General features: G+C 35.5%; 1 protein-coding gene across 1 annotated transcript in view; it reads left to right on the forward strand.

Annotated features, from left to right (window-relative positions):
* clptm1 (CLPTM1 regulator of GABA type A receptor forward trafficking) overlaps positions 1–20,246 on the forward strand; it is a 59,080-nt gene that overhangs the window by 23,011 nt on the left and 15,823 nt on the right. Inside the window, exons 2-8 of the mRNA XM_039768084.1 lie at positions 108–232; positions 748–871; positions 10,401–10,559; positions 11,509–11,626; positions 11,733–11,818; positions 14,039–14,159; positions 16,400–16,644. Of these exons, the coding sequence (XP_039624018.1) occupies positions 108–232; positions 748–871; positions 10,401–10,559; positions 11,509–11,626; positions 11,733–11,818; positions 14,039–14,159; positions 16,400–16,644 (978 nt within the window). The remainder of the gene's footprint in view (positions 1–107; positions 233–747; positions 872–10,400; positions 10,560–11,508; positions 11,627–11,732; positions 11,819–14,038; positions 14,160–16,399; positions 16,645–20,246) is intronic.

Raw genomic sequence — 20,246 nt, forward strand, 5'->3', positions numbered from 1 at the left:
ATTTAAATTTAAGAAATAAGAGTTTGTACTTCAGTTTTTTGTTTGGATGTTCAGCTGGTTTTAATCCTGTGGGTTTTATTTTTTATTTATTTTTTTTTTAAATAAAGGTTAGTCACAATGGAGCTGCTGGAGCAGATCAGACGATACAGACTGCACCTGATCAACAGCAGCAACAGCCACCTCCTCAACAACCACCAAATGCCTGGCAGGTTATCAAGGGCATTCTCTTCAGGTAGTGGTTTTGTTTTTTAACCTTGCACTTCATAATTTATTCTTTTTTTCTAATATATTAACTTGAATTATTTTCTTCATTAAGTCAGTGAGATTTTTCAAAGTTTTAAGACTTTGCATTATTTATGTGTCAAAGAATTCCTGTTAACAGAAGCTTGATTTACTTAAATTAACATTTGTCTTTTTTGATAATGGATTAAGTTTTCGATTTCTTGACATAAGCAAGGCTTTCTTTCTTGAATCAGTTTTGTGCATGTTACAAATAGAGCTCTGGTGCCATTCATCATATTATACAGTTTAACACAATCCATTTTGAACTTTCCTGACTATTCTTTTTTCTGAGTGATGCTTGGCATAAGACATAGTGTTTCATGCTGCTTTATAACTTGATCATTTCTATCACACTCTAGACGTAAGTAGCAGATTTGGGTAATTGGTTAAATGCATGTTACTGAGATTAACTTTTTGATATCTGAAAATAGTGTGCTTCTATTTATTTATCTTCTTAATGAGCAGAATTTTCATCATCTGGGCCATCAGCAGTTGGTTTCGTCGAGGACCTACAACTCCAGACCAAAGTAGTACCGCGACTGCACCACGAGTCCCTAGCCGAAATCTTTTTCCTAAGGACACACTTATGGTAATTTTTCTGCAGTTCTTATTCTCAGTTTCTGGGGTCAGAGAATGTTACACTCAGACAATGACATATTTTTGCATAAGTACTACATATCTTGCCGTAGAAGTTTGCTAGTGTTAGATTGATAGTACAACAATAAAAAAATAATTGCAGCGCTACACTTTTAAAGAGTTATTTATTTTAGTGAAAATCCAGGAGACGGGGCCTTTTTTTAAACTTGGTATTTCACCAAGCTCCACTGTCTATAAATAACAAATGCCAAAATAAAAATACAAATCCCATCAGCATAACTCCAGAATGTAATTTATATTTTGCATTTCTAAACAATTGGATCAATTTTAAGACACCTAAAATATTGTCAATTTCTCTCTCTTTTTTTTTTTTATAACCTTCCTCTCGGCACTTAATGTAAAACATGCTTAGCCTCCTTTTGGCTTTAATCTCAGAAATGTTAAGAGTATTTATTAGTATCTGTACATTACATTGTAAACTCCAAATACTTTCATTTGACCAATTCTAATCCCATGGCTTATTTCTTGTATTTTGTGATGAAATTAACTTTATTATAATCCATTGCATGGTGATATAATTAATTTTTTATGGTGTGTTGGTTTTGGTAAATTTATTGGAATACTTTTAAAAGTAGCAAAGGAAGCCTTGTTTGTGTAGGTTTCCACATCTACCAAGTATGGTAGAAAGCTATGATAGAATTTTAAAAAATTGTATATGAAATGAATATTTTGGTATTTTAACATGGGTATTCTTTAGATATAGAATCTTAAACAATGGCACAGATATGATGCAGTGCTGATTTTTAATCACAGTACCAAATTGGTTGTGCAGAACCTTTGAAACTATAAATTAGAACTTTAGCAATTATACGCCAATACTTGCGTTAAAATATCGCTGTTGAAATATCGTAGTATTAATGTTGTAATGAGCATTGTCTTTGTGTCTTTATTTGGCAAATTTATTTTTGTGTTAGCTCTTTTCATTCATTATGAAAGCCTTCTCAATTTTATTTTCCAAATACTTAAATGTTAACATTTATTTCTACATTTTTTGCGAGTGTGTGCATTAGTGATGAAGTGGGAATAAATGTACTATTTATTCTGTCCCTGGTCTCCTACTGGTGGTTTAAATATTTTTTTAGTTCATATCACAACTGATTAGGTGAGTTTTAGAATGTTCTAGGTCTTGGACGTGGTTTGTTTCTGGAAAGCTTCATAATGTGAAACACTTTTGTTACCTTGTAGTTAAGGTCATTAGTTAATTAACAATTGTTTCAAGAAAGCCTTTGTAACTAAACTAATACTTAATCTTGTTTGTAAATTAATCAGTGGTCCAACCCAGTCGTTATTTTAACACCACTCTTTTTTTTAAAGTCTTGCATGCGATTCTATCACAGAGACTCAGAGGTCACCCAAAGTGAAACATAAAACACACTGATGCTCATGGACAACGTAATATGTTGCAATATAAATTTAAAATTATAATGTAGGGCATAAACTAGCAGAAAAGGGTCTCTTTAGCTTTAACACCTGCAGACAATTTTAGTACATAATGAGCTATCCATTAAACTGTCTGTGTATCCTGTCACATACATTAACCTCCTTAGCTTTAGACCCAAATGTTAATGGGGCTGCGAAGACTGTGCTAAAGACATTAGTCCTGAGTGTCACTCGAGCAACTGTACAGATGCGTTTTACGCAAGTGTTACAACCGAGAATGACTTGGGCCGTAAACGTGTCGTTACTACTGCCATTCTTTGGAGAAATTATGTCCGAGTGCAGGTTTTCACTTCTTATGAAATATCTGCACTTTACCATCATTGAAGACTTTGGTGAGAATACCCATCCAGCACCCAAACTGAAGAAAATTTGGGACATATACCAGGCCTTTGTAGCAAAATTTCGGAGTGTTTACATTCCGGACCATGATGTAAGCATCAAAAAGAAGAAGACTTGGCATAAAGTTTACAAGCTTTGTGAATCTAAAACCGGATACTTTTGGAATTCAGTTCTGTACACAGGAAAAGGAACAATGTTTGCTCCAAAATACAATCAATACGTCGTTACTGCATTATCAATGCTGACTTCGATAGACGCTCTGCTGGATCAAGGTTACTGTGTAACCATGGACAATTTTTATACATTGCCAGAGCTGTTTCACATCTTGCTTCGAAGAAAGACTAATGCATATGGAACAATGAGCCCCAACTGTCGTGGCATGCCTGAAGACTTTGGCAGAGCTAAATTACAGTGAGGTGCGCTAGTAGCTTGGCAAAAGGGTGAAGTGCTTGCGCTGAAATGGAAAGACAGATGTTTGTTGTCTTAGCACTGTACATAAAGCAGCTACATTCACTGTACATGTAAAAGGCAACATGCAGGTTACGAGGCCTTGTGCTGTGGTTGACTACAATAGCACGGTGGGTGGTGTACATTGTGCAGATGAAGAATTGACTTTCTATCCCGTTATGGTGAGGAAACAAAAGAAATACAACAAACAGATATTTCGTCATCTAGTGGAACAGTGCATTTGCAATGCGTTATACAAACAAAAATCTGGTGAAACTGTATCTCGTAATCATTACATGCCAGTTTATAAAATAAATCATTGATGCACATCAACTGTCCATACTACTGCTACAGAGACGCAGTCAACCCAGCACATCATGGATCAGTCCAGAGCTGCTTATTGGTATACGTTTTATTGAATATATACTTCCAACGGGGAAAAAAACAGAATCCAAGTCATACCTGTCAAAAACTCTTAACTGGAAAGAAAATACAAAAAGAACACGCTAATATTGTACCAACTGTGTCGTTGGATTGTTTCTTTCACCTTACTTTTAAGATTTACCACACGAAGGACTCATTCTGAGATTATATACTGTTTTGGCATCAGTAGTAGTAGTAGTATTATTACTACTTTTTGTTATTGTTCATTTCATATTTTTATTCATCATTACTATTTGTATCAATATTATACTTTTCAGATTCAATAAAAATGTAATTTTTCATGTCAAAAAAAAGTTGCAGTGCTTTTTATGTTTTTTTTTTTTTGGGAACAAAATGCAACACTAAGGAGGTTAAAGTCAGACAGTGAATCGCTCCTCAGAACCAGCAACGACAATTGTGTATTGTGCAGCTAAACAGGAGACACTATTTGAGATAGCAGCTTCCATAAAGCCACCTTGCTGGTCTAAATACTATTTTGTGAGTAGATTGAACCATCACAGTAACCAACAATTAATAGATAAATACAGGCTATTGAAATAATAACCCTCCTTGTTCTAGTGCAGATCGAATTGGAAACAGGAACACACTATAATTTTTGCCCTCAGTCCTACGGACAGCTCTCTGTTTCTATATCATCAGTCCTTCTGACCATACGTAATGATTATGGCCTATGGAAGGCTGCTGTGTCCAAATCGGTATACACAGGAATCAGATTAGTATTGTGCTATGCACTAAAGAAAACCTGATGTGAGCTTAAATCCTGCTACTGATACTATGTAGCTATGAGAAGGTCACTTCACCTGCCTGTGATCCAGTTGGAGAAACAAAAGAAATGCAACCAGTTGTGTGTCAAATATTGTAAATCATCTTCGATAAAGGCATCATCCAGATAAGTGAATAATAATGCCTTGCATGACATTAAAATTAGCTTTCAGATCATTACAAGAATACCTGGTATTATAGGTGCAGTGGATAGAAGGATCATCCCTATTCACACTCCCAGCCTCTTGAATCCCAACCATACCTGTTGATAAGGGTTATTAATGCTAAATGTCTGGGTGTTCTGCAATCAGCCATCAGGAACTTCTTGCGGCCCTTGTAGCCAAGTGGCCTGAGATTACACATTATGCTTATCTAGTCTAGCTCTTGCATGTGTCCAATGGCAAAGTATGGTGTGTTTGCCAGTGGCTGGTTGCTGTGGTACAATTAGTGTCCTTTTCGTTAATGCCTGCCAACTCTCTACTGTTGACTCCCCAAACCGTGACTGGAGAGAGCAATAACGGCATAGCATGCTCTATACATGTGGAAGATGTAGCCCTGGTCTTGGGGGCTTCTATGAGCCTTGGAAAACACTTAATTTTACCTACTGTTCATTATTTTTTTTTTTTGAAAATTAACCACATCACATTTTGTGCTCTTTTTATAGATTTTAAACTAATAGATTAACCTATTAGTTGAAATTAGTTTGTTGTGACTGTGTTCATTTTTTTTGTTTTTACATTTACACATACGTTATGTGACAAGTAAAATATGTGGGATCAATGTTCCTGTTATTGACAGTTTGTTCCGAAGTGGACGATGGGGAGGAGCCCAACAATGAAATACTTTAAACTCATACATTAAATGCCAAATAGCGAAGGTCTTCGGCAAACACACAAGTTGCTCATGCTTTACCTCCATTGTTCGTTATTCAGTAAGATTGATCATCTCTGGGGACACGCACCTCAGATAAACTGCATTAGATGCCATATAATCAAGAGTTGCATTTGTATAATCAGATGTTCATCCATCCTGAGCAAGTCTGATTTCCTCCGAACTTCCATATGTGTTGTTGCTCATTTACTGCAATTCAGTAAACCCTCTTTTTAATGGGTTTTAGATTAAATGGCCCAAATTATATGGCTTACAGGTCTGTTCTTCCATTTAAACTGTCAATATGTATATAACTCCTCATTCAGACTGCAGAATTAATTGCTGTGTCTTGCATAGGTAATTTCTTTGTAAATTAAATTTGAATTACATTGTGTTAATTTTCTTAATATAGTCACAGACAAATTTTCTGTGTAGAACTAAAATTAAAAGTGGGTGAAGAATTAGAATTGAAGGTATCATTGTGTGATTTTGAGAATTACTGTTCGAAGAAACAGTGTCAGATATTCACAAAGTAAAGTTAAGAAATTTTTATTTAATATGTGCCATGAAATGAATGCTCCATATAACCCATGAAAAAGGCAAAGGAACATACACTGGAAGATGCTGTTTTGAAATATGTTTAGCAGTGTTCTTGCATTGATAATACACTGAGGGCAGAGATGAAATGTTCTGTGAGCTTGCTAACATCACAAGAAAATTGACAAGCAATAAATATGGAAAAGTGATTCCTCTTCCAGATAAACCATATTTTTTCCTAGTAGAATGGGTGGGTGGTAATTTATTTTAATGCATTATATGTAACTTATAGTTAAATTTATCTTTCACACGAATACAGGTGACAGAGTGCATTGTAGGTTTGGTTTTATACACATACTATTATATAGACATTTGAATTTAACAAACATTTCACAGCTGTGTTCATTACATCAAAATATATACACTACACTCTGCTCTTCAAGGATACAAAACCTGACTCAAGCTTGATTACCTGACTTTAGTCAGAACATGTATTATCTCCTAATTTTTAAGTAATAGGTTATTGATTTCAAATTATGCATTAAATAAGAAAATATCCATATCTTTATCTACACTTCCAGACTGAATTCTCACTCAGATTAATAAAATGCTTGAAGATTGTATTCCACTACTCAATTACTCCTTGCTTTGTTTCCTTGATTCACAAATGTATTTATGGCCATGCAGTACTTTTAAATGTGGCTCTTGAGAGCCTTTTACTGGTACTGGGGTTTAGAAATGCCTAGCCCTTAAACTCCCAAAGCACAAAGAGTAACTATTAATGTGGTTAACTGTATACGTATCTTTCCTATATAATTGTAATTTGTTTTATTTGCTGTTAAGAATCTTCTGACGTAAGAAGTCTTTGAGTGTGTATGCACAATTCTCTAGATTCTAGTGTTCTGCATTTATTATGAAATCCTTAATTAAAAAACTAGGTCTTTTTTGTGAAATACAAGGTTATTGTGAACAATTCAACAGTTTAGTGCAGATCATATAACTAATTAGGCAGGCAGTGTGGTGTAGTAGGGAAAGCTTTGAACATTGGACTTTGTTGTTGTGGGACACAGTGATCATAAGCAAGTCACTTCATGTCTCTAAAATATGAGTCACTTTGGATAATAAGTAATAATAATGATACTAGTAAGTGGACCACCGACGTTCTTAGCTGTGTCAAAGATGGATTTTTAAGTAGGCTCTACTATAATTGTGCATCATTCTAACCATTCATCATAATACATTTTATTTGATTGTGCCTATGACACTCAAGGTCACCTTACGAAGCATAGAAGCAACAGTAATGTAATCTAAATATGTAAAATTCTCTTCGCGTTTGAAATGGAAATTACGTATGACCACAATGCGAAACGGAAATTACGTATGACCTCAAAACATATTATAATACACTACGTGCGTATGACCAGAAGCCGCGTAACTAGCGCTTACATTTTATGCCAAATGTCATTGAGGCGACAATCTTGACAAATGCCGGTAGAGGGAATAGTGTCTTCATACCATGTATCATGCTCATCCCTGGGGACATACCATTTGAATTCAAAAGGCTACAATTTCCGGTCCACCTTGCATTTGCAATTACAATAAATAGAGTACAAGGCCAATCACTTAAAGTTGTACGTATTGTAAATGCTCTTTATTTGCTGAAAATAAAATTGGTAATTAACAAACTTATTTTATAAATACTGCGTTTTATTTTTTTTCCCCTTACACTCAGTGAGTGAAGCCACTGGGTAATCGGCTAGTATTAGGAATAAAAATAAATGAAACAATTCAAAATCTATGGCCCAACATAGAGATGAGTTGTAACTGCAGCTTTGAATTTGATAATAGAATCTTGTGATGGAGTGAGAGGAGGAAGTCGGTTCCAGAGTTTGGGTGCAGCATATGAGAAGAAATTGGTACCAGTAGTACTAAGGTTATATAGTATGAGAGAGGAAAAAAAAAAACTTGCTGTTGATCATTGGGTTTGGGGGGAAATTTAAGTCTAAAGCAGATCTACAAGATAGATTGGAGGAAGATTATGAAGGACTTTAAATATTAACAGTAAAATTGTAAAGTTATCCGATTGGACACAGGAAGCCAGTGAAGCTGAATGAGTATGAATGGTATATTCAGTAAACATGGAACATGCAATAATCGGTGCTGGAGAGTTCTGGATGAGTTGAAGTTGATGATAAAGTTTATTGAGAGTGCAAGCCAAAAAAGTATTTCGTTATTCAATGTGTGGTGAAACCAAGGCATTGACTAGAATTTCCTTGTTGCATTAAGGCAAGGGAAAACCTGCACATTTTTCGCAAATAGAGAGAAATAAAAAAAGAAAGCACTTCAAGGAACAACTCGTAATGTGAATTGCAAAGGAGTGTTATCCAGAGTGATTCCATGGTTCTTGGCCTGTGTAGAAATGGGTGTAAGTGAATGCAGCAATGGAAAAATTAGTTGCATGTATTGGCCAGTGCGAATTTAGAACCAATAAGAAGCAACTCTATTATAATGCAATTAAATTTAAGAAGTTGTTTGTCATCCATGTATTGTCATCAAGACTTGCAGTAGGTGTATTGGGGGAGAATGAAAGTAGATTTTGTGGACACGTATAGGTACATATCAGCATAATAATAAAAATGAGTATTGTGACAAAAGATATTACCAAGAGAAAGCCTGGTAAATAATAGAGAGGAGTGGTCCCAATACAGAATCCTGTGGTACACCACAGTAAACTACTGAGCTCTCTGACTGGTTTTGAACAAACTTTGTCCACCAATCCACAGTACAGTGAACACTAATGCTAGCAAGTTGTACCTCAATTAACTGAAATGATATACAGTACAGTAGTATCAATTGCTGCACCGAGCTCATGGAAATTGAGGATGGCAATAACCTTGATTGTACCATGTAGAGGAGGTCATTGGTGTGCAGTTTCAGTGCTGTTTGGGGTGAAAACCAGATTGAAATAATTCAGAGGTGGTTATCAAGATCAATCAACTGGCCTATTAAATCAAAGTGTATCTGTTTTACATTGAGATAAGACACTTATTCATTTTGGCATTACTTACTCAGATTATTGTTACTACACTGTGTTAGGAATGTCTGATTGTTGCATGTGTTGGAAAAGATGTTAAGGCATTCTCAGACATTTTTGAATTCGGAAGAAAACACAGCTTACAAATGGAACAATTGTAGGTCAATTATTTCTGTATCTCGGTAGACATATTTCTAGGTTATTCTCCAGAGCAACAAGTAATTTATACAGGATGTTTAAAAGAGCTTAGATTAAAAAAAGTATCACCAATACCCCATGATGAAGCTGAACAGCACATGTTTTGCTTTTTGGCATTTAAGAAAGTGTAGGCATTTAAGCAAACGTTTTATAAAAAAAAAAAAAAAAATTAATAGTAATCATATTTTCAGCAATAACTTGCATCATTTAGATAACTATGAATTTATAGACAAAATATAATGGAGAAGTACTTGTTTTAATCATTAAATCATGTTGAGAAATAAATATATGGGCCTTCCAGAATAACAAATTAACCTGAATATTCAGCAAATTAATAAAAAAGAGATTAAGAGGTAGTAATTTTGTGTTACATAGTAGTGACAGCAGCTATTTGAAATATTGTTAAAACCTGAAGCAAATAAGGTTGTTTTGTTAGGTAAAATATTCTGCAAAAACAGATGGTACACTGATCAGAAAAATTGTCATAGCTTCAAAAGTGTGCACTACTGCTTCTTAGATTAACCCTGCGTAAATGCTTGTTTAGATTTCTGTTCAATATTTTTTTAAATCATGGTACAATATATATATTTTATATAACGAGGACATGTCTTTTTGGCCATAATATTTTGATCACTGCTAAATTTGCTCCAACAAAGATCTGTACAAAGAACCAACCCAACCTCCTTCCCTATATATCCCAATTGATCAGAGTGGTAATTGAGCGATTCCCAGCCACATCACTATCTCTGCTGGAACTTCTTGATCTTCAAAGCAGGGCATGTTTTATTTTTCCTTCTGAATAGATTAATCTCTAGCAAAATAGTTTATATACTGCAGTAACCTTGATGTGTTCTGCTGAAAACAGAAATTCCCAGTGAGCATTCCATTTTAAAGCTCTTTATATGCCTTCTGAGAGACTGATGAAATATTTCTGTTGAATAACATGCACATTGCTCAAGAGAAATGTGGTGACACCGGTAGGAGGTTTTTTTGTTTGGGTAGGAAGTTTTTTGCCTCTAGCTTGTGATCGGATTTGACTACTGTACTTAGCTGCAGTGTTGTATTGTTGTAGCAAACAAATCCCCTTATTGTTTGTTTTTGGTTACAAAACACAAGTAAAATAAGGTTTTGTTTTGTCAGACTAGAAGAGTGTCATCTTTGGAAAACAGCTTGATTTCAACTTACATTAAAAGTACAAGGATCTGAATCAGGATCCAAGTTATTTTTTAATGCATATAATTTACACTTTGCCTTTTTTGCTTTCTATTAACTGCATTATGTTTTTATCTAAATATTTTAATCTACCTTTATGAAAAACTCACAATTTTGTTGTAATAAATTACAGCTGTTTTTTCATGTAATATTCATTATGATTTTTTTTTTCATGCAGGACCTATATATTTACATCTCAGAAGATGAGCTCTTCACAGATTTCAATAACACTGACTTATTGTTTTGGAGTCAGACAGACCTAGTGTATGGAGACTGGACTAGTGGAGAAAATGCAGATGGATGCTATGAACATTACGATGAATTGAGTATTCCAGAGGTTTGCACCAGCCATTTTATTTAGCTGCTATATGTTGTTGAAAGTGAATGAATGGATTAAGTGAATGCTCAACATGAATTTTATATAGAATGTTAGATGCATATGCTATTTTGGTATTTGCTATAAATTTTTTTTTTCAAACAAGTCTTGAAATTTTGGTTTAGTGTACATTTTAAGGTTATGTGTGTGTAATATTATTATTATTATTAAAAATAATATTCTTTATTTTTTTTGCTGATGTACCATTTGTTTGAAAATCTACAGCTGCTTTCTTGTGACATATTTGATGAGTCCTGTTGTATTTGTTTCTCTTTCCTGTTTTTACAAGTGCAGTGGTAACTTGTTCTATTGGTTCAAATTGAGGTGATGTAGAGCGCCATGTACAGCAGAGCAATATAAAAAGGCACTGGCAGTAGCTTATTTAGTGTCAAGTAAACAGTTATAGTCTATTTTTATCAGTAATAATTTTTGCCATCTACTGAATCTCTGTGAGGGTATTATCTATTGAGTATGCATCTGTGTGGATTAGGCATGAGGCAAAATTTTGTTACACTGAAGTTTGTGGTATAAAATACTGCCAGCATAAAAATTTGTTCTAGTATTGTGTGACATTACCACATGACTGAAGTGAAACACAGATGCCAACTAAAATGCCTTTAGTCAAAAGAAAAACAAAATGCAGAACATGTCCCTGGAAATTTTGTATAGTAAACCCTGAATCACAGTGTGAATTGCATTGTGGACCCAAGTGTGTTTTCTCATCTGAAGTATCTTTAATTTTTTGTTTTTTAATTTAGTGTTTGTGCTAAAACTGCTAGATTAAACAAGAAAATATGAATAGACTGTGCTTTAAATTGACTATGAATAATTTAAATTTAACAATGTGACGTTGAAGAAAGTGTTTCTTTAATTTTCTCAATGACATATGCAGTTTCTCTGTTCTTGACAGAGCGTTCAGCACAATGGCTCTCTTTACATACATGTCTACTTCACAAAGAGCGGATTCCACCCAGATCCTAAACGCAAGAATCAGTATAGAAGGCTAGCAACAGTCCACATGTCTCGAAGTATGTAATCAACAATAATCTGCCTTTTTATAGCTGGATATCTTGTAGTAAACCTGATAAAAAGTGAACATATTTTTTCCTTTTTTTTTTTTTTTTGCTTTGCTAGTGCTAAATAAATATAAACGCAGGAGGTTCCTAAAGACCAAAAATCTTCTGACTGGAGAAACCGAAGCTGATCCTGAGATGATTAAGGTAAGGTTTTGACTTAGTAGGGATTATTTGGGGACTGTTGTGTGACTTGTGGATGCCATCATTTAAAAAAGAAAAAAAAAACCCTCCGAATGTAAGCAAGTCATCTGAAGCAACCTGATAAGGAATAAGCTAATGTCTAACATTTTAAGATTAAAGTAATATTAAGGATAATGTTAATGCACTTGTTTCTTCACTACATGAACATGTTTAAAAAGTATAAGATAGCAATCGGTCTATTCAGAAAGTATTCAGATCAGATCTTTTTTTCACATTTTATGTGGCAGTCTTGTGTTAAGAAGCTGCAACTTTCTCTTCATCATTGTTGACATTTCTACACCTTAGAGCCCACCTGTTGTAAATTCTGTTTATTGATGGGTCATGATTAGGAAAGTTTCACCTCTGTCTATAGAAGGTCACACAGTTGACAATGTGTTTCAGACCAAAAGAAACAGGATTTATCAAAGGTCAGATCTTTTAGAGGAGTACAAAAAAATCAGCATTGCTGCAGTGAAGGTTCCCAAGAGCACAGTGACCTTTATAATCTTAAAAGTTTAAAACAACCCCAATTCTATCTTGTGCTTGCCACCAGGCCAAATCAATAAATCGGGGAAGAACCCAGTAGTTGTTTGAGTTAAACTCCAGACAACCTATGTGAAGATGGCAGTAGCTTCCCAGACAGTCAACTGTCGCTGAAACATTCCAATGATCTGGTCTTTATGACACAGTGGCCCGACAGAGGCCACCCCGTAAAAGTCACATGACCGCCCATTTGGAGTTTGATAAAGGCATCTGAAGAACTCTGAATCTGTGACACCAGAGTTCTGTTTTGATGAAGCAAAGATTATGGATAATGTCTGGAAGAAACCAGTAGTGAACAATAGTAACAGCAGCTTCACAATATGTGGGTGGAGACTGGGAGAGTAGTCAGGGTTGAGCAGAAAGCTGAAAAGTACCAAGTACTGAGATAACCTATCTCCATCCAACCTCTCAGACCTTTAGAGGATCTGCAGTTTATCTCCAGTTACCAAAATTGAGATTGAAAAGCAGGACATGTTAAATTGATGATACCTTCACACTCTAATAAATTTTTCATTTTTGGGTTTTTATGCTGGTTTTAATTGGCTGTTCCTACATTGTAAAACAATGCAACATAAGCACAAAACAATGCTGGAAAAATAAACAAAGAAATGTTATGCAAAGTATTAAAAAAATACATACTCGCATTTGTACATGCATCCAGTAGAAACTGCCTTAGGTCAGTCACATTCTGAAAAGGATCATTCTGTCGGAAAACTTTTAAAAAGTCTGCATTGTGTTTAAATAAGTCGTATTTTTCTACCATATGCATGTACATTCTTGAAATGTGCTGATAATGTTGACTTAATTCTCAGTACTGCTAATAAAGTGGTTAAATAATAAGTTAGCAAGATTAAGAATCACTACTGAGGAAACTAAACGGTGTCAATTTAGGACAAAAGCAATATTCCAGAATAGCAAGCAGCATAGTTGTAATTTGGTGAACCTTGTTACCCTGACCGAGAAACACAAGGATTGTTTCTTTCACTTTATCGTACTGTATGTGAAGGAGAATCTCTGATGTACTGGTCATTCTCATGCATGTATTTCCATGTAAATGTTCAAATTAACAGCTACAGTTGGACTAGATGTAGTTGTGAATGTTAAGATTTCCAGAATGTAAAAACACTTTCATGAGAGCAGTCATTGGAGGAAGGAGGAGTTTTTACTTGTATTTGAGTTCACAAATATCCATAATGTAAATGTTTAATTAGTTATCCAAACCTTGTGCATGAATAGAAGAAATTAATAAATATTTGTTTTAATGTAAGAAAAGCTAATCTAACTGTAAAGTTGTCTCATGAAAATGAATACTGATAACAAAATATAATCTAAAATACTTAAATTTTAAGGTCACATTTAAGAAAGTGAAAATGGCTGGTGGGGAAATAAACTCTAGCTTATTTTGTGCCTTAGCTATAAATGAAAGTACTAAATCATTGAATATATAGGGTTGCTGAGTCCACAGTACTACTTAGAAAGGTTAACCAAACTTCTCCATCTGTGTGTCTGGGCTTGCTTCCTGAATTTATTTTGTATACGGTATCAGATTTGCTTGGTTGTTTAGTATTCTGAAAACAATTGTTCAACTCAACTCCTATGTTATTAACTGTTCTTTTTTTTTCCCCCTTTACCTTTCTCAAGAGGGCAGAAGAAAATGGCCCAGTGGAAGTCATTTCTCATTGGCATCCCAACTTAACAATTAACATAGTGGACGACCACACTCCCTGGGCAAAGGGAGCAGTGCCCCCTCCACTCGATCAGTGTAAGATTGTCTTCCTGTACTAGGTACAGTCCTTCTCAACACTATGACAGATTATCTGTAGTGAAAAAATCCAAATGGTGGTATTTTGTGAGTACATTTTGGTGGTATTTTGTGAGTACATTTTACTGGAACACTTGGCCCATTTTAACTGTTTTCATTGCTGTCAGTGGTTTGCATACTGTTTGTTTATTCAAGATTATCTTTAATATCACCAGGACATGTTTGGGTCTACTCTTGCTTATTTCTTAAAACTTTCAACTGAGTTTTTAAATTCTATAAACTCACTTGTTAACTGCTGTTTTTCCCGTCTCGGTAATGTTACACTTTTTTAAATGTATTTTTTATAGACTAGCTTCCTATCGGTCATGAGTTGATTTTATTAGTTTCTAGTGGTATAGACTGCATACTGTGTGTTTTGATTACCACTTTGACATTTTGCAAACAATTGTTGAAAGAGACAAGTTATTGATGAGCTGTCATTCATGTCATTGTTTTACTGCCAATAGTTATTGAGTTGTTCGAAAAGCATTGAACCAGAAAGAACTAACAGTATGTAGCTCCATTTTACTCCAGCACTCGCAGCTACTTCTTCACTAACCTTGGTTGTCAATCCCAGAAGTTTCTCACTGCCAACATCTTTGAGGAGCTCAAAATAATGGAAGTACATATTTTAAGCACATACTAATAACAGACTGTTTAAAGCTGTGTCATTTTGAGTACCAGTTTTACATTCATTCTTACCTTTTTCTTATCAGATCATTAAACACAATATGTACCAACTAACATCTTGGGATCTTTTCTTAATCTGTAATAGGAACAAATGTCAAAACCAGCTGTACACCTGTTACCTATATCCTTTTACCTGTATCACTCTCTATTATACCCTGCATATCCACCCTGTGTACCTCTAATCGCTGGCTGCTTGCTAACTGGGACTACCATTACTTCCAAACTTTTACTTCATCTCAGTTTTACCACCAGTAGAGGGCTTCACAAGGGGTGTCCTCTCATGCCTTTTATGGGACCACAGTGAGACCAGGAATAAACAGTCCGATTGTAGGCTTGCTATTATTCAGACAGACATTGATATTTAGGCTTTTATTTAAAATTTATATTTGCATCAAAATCATTAACTGCACATATATAGCAATGGAAAGAGTTATACAACCTGGGTATTTCAACTCTTCATTCAGTTCATGTCATAGTAATAAGATACCAATGACCATTCCACTCCAGCTGACTTTTATCCTTCCTGTTAAGTGTTCTCAAGCAAAATTAAGATGTAACACAAGAGAGAAATCTTTGGCAGTTTTAGAAGCAGAGGATCAGTTTGGGTGTGTTGTGATTCCTGCAGCATCAGCTCCCCGAGGTTTGATTTTATCTGACAGGGAAACCCCACTTTCTTTAATGTCTGCTCCAATCTTAGTAGTTGTACACTCCTAATAACACGCTGTTTTTTTTTTTTGCTTGAGTAGTCAGTATCGCAGTAATCCTTGGCCACTCATTGATGGCTAGTAACTCAAAGGGCCGTCCAGTCTCTAATGATGGCTGCTCAGAATAAGCTTCTTCATTTAAACATCCGTCGGTCTGAAATATTAGCTTAGTGGTCACCTGCTTCTGTGTAATTATATGGAAGTGCCTTAGAAAAGTATTCCATGACACAGAAGTAGCAAGTAAAAGTCTTTCCACTTTTCCTGATTTTTTTTTTTTTTTTGGGGCGTGAGTGTGTAAAAATTACATACTGTGTTAATTTGAGTAAATTTTAATTTTAAATGATTTGGAAAAATAATGCAAGCAAGTATTTAATCTTTAAATTTTTCCAATGTTTTAGGGCTGTTAAGCTCATAAAAGTCTTGCAAGGTTTAAAAACTTCTTCACACAGCCTTACAAATGTTCATGCACTTCAAGTGGGATTTTTTTAAACTTAAATTAATTGAGAAAAAGCTCTCTTGTTGTTAAACACTTGAAAATGGCAATCCTGTACTAAATATTTGTGCAGAAAAATATTTAGACTAAAAGAATACAAGTGCAAATAGCAAGCATTGGTGTAGGTCTGATATTGCACATCAGTGTTATCTGCTTATTAAAGCATACTTTAACAGCACATCAGAATCAAAACACAAGCTTGTGGTAATTGTTGTAATTGTCCTTTATTTAATCTAAGTATAAAATCTTTTTAACATAAACAGATGTTTAGGAAGACGCTAACCATCTTTATTTTTCTCCTCCCACCCATATAGATGTGAAATTTGATGCAGTCAGTGGAGACTACTACCCAATTGTGTATTTTAATGACTACTGGAATTTGCAAAAGGATTACATTCCCATTAATGAAACACTGGAGAAGCTCCCCTTCAGAATTTCTTTTTGCCCACTGTCTCTGTGGCGTTGGCAGTTGTATGCAGCACAGAATACAAAATCTCCTTGGAATTTCCTTGGAGAGGATCTCTATGAGCAGTCTGATGAGGATCAAGACTCTGTCAAGGTCAGCACACAATTTTAGTCCTCCATATGTTTCTCTTTATATTTTATTTCTTTGACATTTGAAATAATTTGATCCAAACATAGTTATGCTCATAAGTTTACATACCCTGGCAGAATTCGTAAGATGTATATCATACTTGAAAGAAAAGACGACCGATCAGGCAACAGACATTTCATTTACTTTTAATGGAATCCAAATTCCATTAAATTATCATGAACTGCACTTTTGAGGTTTTACCCCCAAGAGGCTCAATGAAACTGAGGTCAGGAGAATGTGATGGCCACTCCAGCACCTTCACTTTTTTTTTCTCACAGATTCTTTTGTAAAGAATAAAGTGGTTATATCTTGTGCACTGTTGCTTAAGACAACAGAAAACTCAACATTTGTGACACCTAAAAGCACAAGCCTTTGAGCCTGTTTGTTCACAGTAATGTAATCAAAGAAAAGTAGTAGACAAGAACACTTTGGACTGCCTGTATTGCATGTTTCATCCCAGATGAAATGTTCCATGTTTATTCAAACACATTTGTGTGGTGATTTTAATGCTGCTTGTATTAAATGGTGCATAAATCATAAATTTAAAGGTTTGCAAACACAGTGAGAGAAAAAAATTAAAAAATAAAATTGTAAAAAATGCAATAAATACATGTCACTGTCTTACTGTCACATATAGTAGTAATAATACATTTTATATAAAAGCAACTACTGTAAAACAATGCACATAAAATCCAACAATCCAATATATTTAAAAACAAAAAATGAGGTACATATATGGAATTCCAAAGGCAAGGCATTCCATAGTCATGGCTCTGATCCACTAAAAGCCTTGTCACCCATAATGCACAGCCTACATACTGAAATGGTTGATAGCCAAGAATCAGAAGAATGAAGTGTATGTGATGGCATTTAGGGACATATTAAAGACAAGAATGGTGGAGCTAGATTAAAAGGGGTTTATTTTGAATACGGAAGGGAACAACTAATCAGTCCAATTTTATAAGTGTAGGAGTAATATGCTCCCAGGGTGTTACATAGGCAACCACTCTTGTTGCTGAATTTTGCACATATTTGTGACTCTGAGCAGGGATACCAAACAGCTCTGCATTGCAGTAGTCCATTTGAGAGGTGGCACAAGCATGAATAAACATTTCAGGTGTGGTATTAGAGAGCAATGGATACAGCCATGAAATTTGCTTGAGGTGGAAAAAAGCAACTTTGGTAATATTAATATGAGGATAAGTGGAGTGTATAGGATCACCAATAACACCAAGATTTTTAATAGGGAGTCCATTCCCGGACGGGTTTATCTATTCCCGGGAATTCGGGAATCCCGGTCTCCCACAATGCATGGGCATCTCACATGTGAACGGTTTTAAGAACGACAGACCCTTATTTTTAATAAAACTACTGGAATATGTTGACACAAATAGAAGACTAACCTTTTCTAGAAGCAGTTCATGCTGTCATATAAGTACATGTATCTTTAGTTGTGGTAATAAGAGCATAGAAAGCAAGATATCCTCACAGGTGGCACAGTGGTAGTGCTGCTGCTTTGCAGTAAGGAGACTGTGAAAGATAGTGGGTTCGCTTCCTGGTTGTTCTCTGTGTGGATAGCGCTTTGAGTACTGAGAAGTGCTATATAAATGTAATGAATTATTATATAAATGTAAATTATTATTATTATTAACGTGTCCAGCGTGTGGTCGTCCATGCGAGAGCACACCTTTGTGCAGTAGTACGTCAGCCTCTGAGAAAGCACCGCTGTGCCTCCACTGAAGTAGGCGGCACAATCATAAGATACTGATATACTTGTTCTAAACAACGCTCGTGCTTACCGTTGCTCTGAAACACCACCATTTCAGCTTTTACTGATGCATCAAGGTTCTTGTCATCATTCTGTGATGGCAAGTTTCTTGGCACAGATAATGCGGATGCCACAGACTGACGCATTGCTGTACAAAGCTGTTGTCTGATGAAATGCAAGCTCCAGCAATGGTGCCACCTTAATTATTTTCAACTGTTATAACTCTTATTTCTTGATCGATTTTTACACTTTTACATGCTATATATGCGAGCTTGGCCGTTCCCGTTTGTCCGGGAATTATAGCAGTTTCATTCCTGGGAATCGAAAATGCCTGGGAATGGATTCCCTAATTTTTAACCTTTGCAGACAAGAATGTAATAAACAGATTTTTTACTGAGGAGTTTTCTATTTTCTTTAAAGTGCCTGGAGAAGCAACAATTAAAGCCTCAGTTTTATTACTATTTAGTCTGAGAAAGTTTTCAAAAAACCAGTGATAGGCAACCAATGCAGGAGGAGGTCATGTTTACATAAGCCCTGTGTGTAAGTAAATCTGTGTATGGTCTTTTAAATGGCCCGCTACAGCACATTCTAGGATTTTACTAAGAAGAGAAAGGCTTGAAATACGAGGTGTGGCAGAAAAGTAATGAGACTGGCAACACTGCAAGCGATCTGGCAACGCTGCACTGTTGTCCATGATAGAGCACGTGTATCAGTACCCTCCCATAGCTCAGTGCGAGTTTCAACTCCTTCCGTTAACTACGTGATTTTTGTGACTGCTATTAGTGAAGTTGTGTTTGTGGTTGTGCGTCACGCAAAATGGAACAGCGGAATTTGGAGCAACGTTGTGCCATTAAACGGCAAGTGTGACGTTTGAAAAGTTAAAACAGGCCTATGGGGAACATTCTTTATCCCGAGCTCAAGTTTTTCGCAGGCACAAATCATTTTTGGAAGGCAGAAAACATGTTGAAGATGAACACCGTTCAGGGAGGACTTCAACTTCGAAAACCAATGAAAACATTGAACGTGTGAACACTCTTGTGAGATCAGACCGTCATTTAACATTAAGAATGTTGAGTGAACAATTAAATTTGAACAGATTTACTGTTTATCAAATTTTGACTGAACATTTGCACATGTGAAAGGTCTGTGCCAAAAAACTGCCCTCTCCATAACAGAATTTTTGACCTCAAAAGGCATTCCTGTGGTTCCCCAGCCCCCTTATTCACCTGACCTCAGTCCGTGTGACTTTTTCCTTTTTCCTAAACTGAAAAATGTCCTCAAAGGACATCATTTCGGGACTTTAGAAAACATCCAAAAGAGTGTAACGGACATGCTGAAGACCATACCGGTTGAAGACTTCCAGCGCTGCTACCAACAGTGGGAACAACGTCTCCATTGGTGTGTAGCTGCCCAAGGGAACTACTTTGAAGGGGATAACATTGATGATTGAAAAAAATAAAAACTTTGGTAAATAAAAAATCAGTCTCATTACTTTTCTGACACACCTCGTATGTAGACTGTACTGTGAAAATCTTGTGTTCTGTTCTTCCCAGACTCAATAATCCACATAAAACATCAGGATAAGAAAGCTCCAACTTAAATCTAAGAATAATAAGTTAATAACACAACATATACACAAGACTCTGATAATGTGGCATCTAATTCACTCCACTGATTAAAGACAGTTTATTATATGTGACAGCTGAGCAGCCAAATTACCTGTGGGTGGAAACTGTTCTTAAATCTCACAATCGTGGTTTTAATACTTCTGCAGTGCTTGCCTGATGGCAGAAGCTAG

Source organism: Polypterus senegalus, chromosome 11 (genome assembly GCF_016835505.1).
Source record: "Polypterus senegalus isolate Bchr_013 chromosome 11, ASM1683550v1, whole genome shotgun sequence".
In the NCBI taxonomy this organism is placed as follows: Eukaryota; Metazoa; Chordata; class Cladistia; order Polypteriformes; family Polypteridae; genus Polypterus; species Polypterus senegalus.